This window comes from Erythrolamprus reginae, chromosome 5 (genome assembly GCF_031021105.1).
Source record: "Erythrolamprus reginae isolate rEryReg1 chromosome 5, rEryReg1.hap1, whole genome shotgun sequence".
NCBI lineage: Eukaryota > Metazoa > Chordata > Lepidosauria > Squamata > Dipsadidae > Erythrolamprus > Erythrolamprus reginae.
The window spans coordinates 8,850,933-8,856,116 of NC_091954.1; the positions used below are offsets into that span (position 1 = coordinate 8,850,933).

Below are 5,184 nucleotides of genomic sequence, written 5' to 3' on the forward strand. Positions count from 1 at the left end.
ATGGGAAAAATTGCTTCTTCCTACAAACTTTTCTACTTAAGAGCCTGGTCGTGGAACGAATTAAGTTCATAAAGTAGAGGTACCACTGTATTGTGCTTTCCAATATGTTGTAAGCTGCCCTGAGTCTTCAGAGAGGCGGCGACATATAAATCAAATAAATAAATAAATAAATAAATAAATAGATAGATAGATAGATAGATAGATAAACAAACAAACAAATAAACAAATAAATAAATAAATAAAATTTTTACTCTCTTTATTATTACTATTATTTATTATTATTTATTGGATTTTTATGCCGCCCCTCTCCGCAGACTCGGGGCGGCTAACAACACTGGTAAAACAACATGAACAATCCAATTAATAAAAACAACTAAAAAACAACTATCCCTTTAGAGGGATAGACTTGCCTGGTAAGTTCCTGCTACCAAGGGCCAGGATATATACGTATATATTTTAACGATATCCCTCTTGAGAATTTGCTCCAGCCCTCAATATTTACTTTTCCTTGCCTGCTAGTTAAAGTTAACATCCTTTTCCTGTATCCCTGCATGAAGGCAGCTGATAAAAAAAAAGAGAGAGGCTGTGTTTCTCTGTGTTTGTTGATAAGCCCAAAGAAAGTCAAAAGTAAGATTTGTCCCCCTCGAATCGACTGCGGCTCCTTCCCTTAGAATTCACGTACCACCGTCATCGCTCACACGCAGGTCCTCTGAGCTCTCTCACATTGTCATCTGACCCCTGACATTTCCATCGTGGCTGGGAGGGCCCAACACCATAAGTTTCCGCCCTTTGTTAGCTGTGCCATTCCTTGTTCCTCAGTTAAAGGAACAAGGACCAGGCAGGTTGAAAGAACAGGCGGACCTGAAGATCCGAGAGGTTTCAAGGAGTTTGAGAAGAACTTGAAGATGCTGACTACACTCTTATTGCTTTGTGGGGCTGTTGGGTTGCTGAGATCAGACCCACATTCAAGGCATCCTGGTTATCACCATCAGAGGCAAGAGCTAGAAGTTCCTCAGATGCCTTCACCTCCACAACTATCTTCTCCACCAGATGAATTCTGGAGAAGAGAGTCCATCCAAGAGGAAACTGAAGAAGAGATGGAGGAGTCTTACCCTACAAGTCACGAATCCAGAAACGAGTAAGTATTTTACCCAAAAAAAATCCAGAACCTCCATAGTATTGATCAGTATTTTATTTTATTTATTTATTTATTTTGTCCAATACACAATGAGGGTTTTAGTGGGTATATATCTATATACACAATAAAATACATGATGAAGGTTATAGAGGAGATACTCATAGTAAAATATATCTAAGAAATAATAGAAAAGAAGATAAAATAATAGAACATATCAATGAAAGAATAGAAGAAGAGATATAGGAATAGAAGAAAGGTATAGGAGATATAGGAGAGCAATAGGACAAGGGACGGAAGGCACTCTAGTGCACTTGTACTCACCCCTTACTGACCTCTTAGGAATCTGGATAGGTCAACCATAGATAATCCAAGGGTAAAGTGTTGGGGGTTTGGGGATGACACTATGGAGTTCCACGCTTCGACAACTCGTTTACTGAAGTCATATTTTTTACAGTCATGTTTGGAGCGGTTAATATTAAGTTTAAATCTGTTGTGTGCTCTTGTGTTTTTTTGGTTGAAGCTGAAGTAGTCGCCGACAGGCAGGACGTTGCAGCATATGATCTTGTGGGCAATACTTAGATCTTGTTTAAAGCATCTTAGTTCTAAACTTTCTAGGCCCGGGATTGAAAGTCTAGTCTCATAGGGTCTTCTGTTTCGAGTGGAGGAGTGAAGGGCTCTTCTGGTGAAGTATCTTTGGACATTTTCAAGGGTGTTAGTTGTTGCAATGGTACCCAACCCTTCTTTCTGGAATTACGAAGAGAATAACAGAGTTGGAAGAGATCTTAAATCAATCACTAGCTTGTCCATGTGTCCATGTGTAGGATTGACTAGTATGTATGCTGTTGAACTGTCCTTAGTTTTAATTAGGATTGTAGATATTAGTTCCTTTTTCTTGACTTCTTTTTATTGTTGCTGTTATTGTAATTTTATAGTGTTGTAAGCCGCCATGAGTCCTTCGGGATTGGGAAGCATAAAATTATTAAATTAAATTAAATAGATAAATCAATAGATAAATCTTGGGCGGGGGTTCTTTTAGTCCAATCCCCCACCCTACTCAGGCAGGAAACTCTCTACGTATTGCCCACAAGATCATATGCTGCAACGTCCTGCCTGTCAAAGACTACTTCAGCTTCAACCACAACAACACAAGAGCTCACAACAGATCCAAGCTTAATATTAACCGTTCCAAACTTGACTGTAAAAAATACAACTTTAGTAATCGAGTTGTCAAAGCGTGGAAATCACTACCGGACTCTGTAGTATCATCCCCTAACCCCCAACATTTTCCCCTTAGATTATCCACGATTGACCTCTCCAAGTTCCTAAGAGGTCAGTAAGGGGCGTACATAAGCGCACCAGAGTGCCTTCCGTCCCCTGTCCTATAGTCTCTCCTATATTTCCTATATCTTTTCTTCTATACCTATATCTTGTTCTGCTATTCTCTCATAGTTATATTTCACTCCTTTATTTTCTCCTCTATTCCCCCTTTAATACATTCTACCCGATTGTATCCTCTATAACCCGCATTGTGTATTATTGTGTAATGGACAAAACAAATAAAATAAAAAAAATAAAAATAAATAAAAATAAATAAAAATTTCAGACAAGTGTCAGTCCAGTCTCTTCTTTAAAAACTTCAGTGTTGGAGCAGCCACAACTGGGTAGACTTAAATATCACAATTTTTTTTATTTTGGAGAAGGCATGCTGTTAATTCCAGAACTTTGATTGTATTGCATATCCATAGAGTAAGTACAAACATATTGTAGTATGTCAGTCTTTTGGTTTTGTAACTGTATTAGAAACTCAACACGAGAAAATAGGGACCCTATTGCATTCAACCATGTGGTGTCTTGTGGAATGGAGTGGAATGGAATGGAATAGGATAGAATAGAATAGAATAGAATTCTTTATAGGTCAAGTGTGATTGGACGCACAAGGAATTTGTCTTTGGTGCATATGCTCTCAGTGTATATAAAAGAAAATATACATTTGTCAAGAATCATGAGGCACAGCACTTAATGATTGGCTTAGGGGTCAAATAAGCAATGAAGAAACAATCGATATTAATAAAAATCTTAAAGATACAAGCAACAAGTTACAGTCATAAGCAGGAGGAACTGGGTGAAAGGAATGATGAGGAATGAACTAGTAGTAATAGAAGCACAGACAGTAAATAGTTTGACAGTGTTGAGGGGATTATTTGTTTAGCAGAGTGATGGCGTTCAGGAAAAAACTGTTCTTGTGTCTAGTTGTCTTAGTGTACAGTGCTCTGTAGTGAAGTTTTGAGGGTAGGAGTTGAACCTTTTTATGTCCAGGATGCGAGGGGTCAGTAAATATTTTCACAAGTGTCTTTTTGACAGGTTCTCAATGGAAGGCAGGTTGGTAGCAAATGTTTTTTCTGCAGTTCTGATTCTCCTCTGAAGTCTGTATCGATTTAGCCTCGGTGGGGCCTCTCTAGGAATCTCCTGGGAGGAAACAGGGCCGGAAAAGGCAGGGAGAAGCCTCTGAAGTCTGTGTCGGTCTTGTTGGGTTGCAGCACCAAACCAGACAGTTATAGAGGTGCAGATGACAGACTCAATGATTCCTCTGTAGAATTGGATCAGCAGCTCCTTGGGCAGTTTGAGCTTCTTGAGTTGGTGCAGAAAGAACATTCTTTGTTGTGCTTTTTTGATGATGTTTTTGATGTTAGGTGACCATTTTAGGTCTTGAGATATGATAGAACCTAGAAATTTGAAGGTCTCTACTGTTGATACTATGTTGTCTAGTATCAACAGCACGAATCACAGCGACCGGTTAGGTCCCACAGAGTTGGCCTTCTCCAGGTCCCGTCGACTAAGCAATGTCGTTTGGCGGGACCCAGGGGAAGAGCCTTCTCTGTGGTGGCCCCGACCCTCTGGAACCAGCTCCCCCCAGATATCAGAGTTGCCCCAACCCTCCTTGCCTTTCGCAAGCTCCTTAAAACCCACCTCTGTCGTCAGGCATGGGGTAATTGAAATTTCCCTTGCCCCTAGGCTTATAGAATTTATACATGGTATGCTTGTATGTATGAGTGGTTCTTTAAATTGGGGTTTTTTAGATTATTTTTAATATTAGATTTGTTTACATTGTCTTTTTATATTGTTGCTAGCCGCCCCGAGTCTTCGGAGAGGGGCGGCATACAAATCTAATCTAATCTAATCTAATCTAATCTAATCACGAATGAATGAATGAATGTGAGAGCTGGTAGCATGGGAGGGTTTCTCCTAAAGTCTATCACCATTTCTACGTTTTTGAGTGTGTTCAGTTCTATATTGTTGTGGTTGTACCACGAGACTAGTTCTTTAACCTCTTGTCTGCATGCAGTTTCATTGTATAGAAGAAGAACCCAGCAAGGTGATCGAGGATGAAACTAGTCTTCTGATGAATGACTATGCCCTTTAGGATATTTGTGTGGGATCATTGGCTAGGCTGCATGCCTCTTAGATAGAAATGATGGGTGCTTGCAGTGAATTCTGGATAAGAGGTTGAAGCTCCAACCTTTTTGTTTATGGGACTCTTCCAGTGAAAGGCTGCAAAAACGTTTACTACTACACCGTGGGTGTGGCTTATTTTGTGGGTGTGGCTCTCAGCCATGTGACCAGGTGAGAGTGGCTTGATGGTCATGGGAGCTGGGGTGACTTAAAGGTCATGTGCTGCATGAATCCCAGCGACCAGTTAGGTCCCACAGAGTGGGTCTTCTCCGGGTCCTGTCAACCAAACAATGCCACTTGGCGGGACCCAGGGGAAGAGCCTTCTCTGTGGCGGCCCCGGCCCTCTGGAGCCAACTCCCCGCAGAGATTACAATTGCCCCCACCCTCCTTGCCTTTCGTAAGCTGCTTAAAACCCACCTCTGCCGCCAGGCATGGGGGAATTGAGATACTCTTTCCCCCTAGTCCCTTACAATTTTATGCATGGTATGTCTGTATGCATGCTTGGTTTTTATAATAATGGGTTTTTAATTATTTGTAGTATTGGATTATTATTGTATGCTATCTTGTTATTGCTGTTAGCCGCCCCGAGTCTTCGG

General features: G+C 40.7%; 1 protein-coding gene across 1 annotated transcript in view; it reads left to right on the top strand.

Annotated features, from left to right (window-relative positions):
- The first annotated feature begins 806 nt into the window (after nt 1-806).
- MMRN2 (multimerin 2) overlaps nt 807-5,184 on the top strand; it is a 37,879-nt gene continuing 33,501 nt past the window's right edge. The window contains exon 1 of the mRNA XM_070753934.1: nt 807-1,138. Within this exon, the coding sequence (XP_070610035.1) occupies nt 906-1,138 (233 nt within the window). The 5' untranslated portion in view covers nt 807-905. The remainder of the gene's footprint in view (nt 1,139-5,184) is intronic.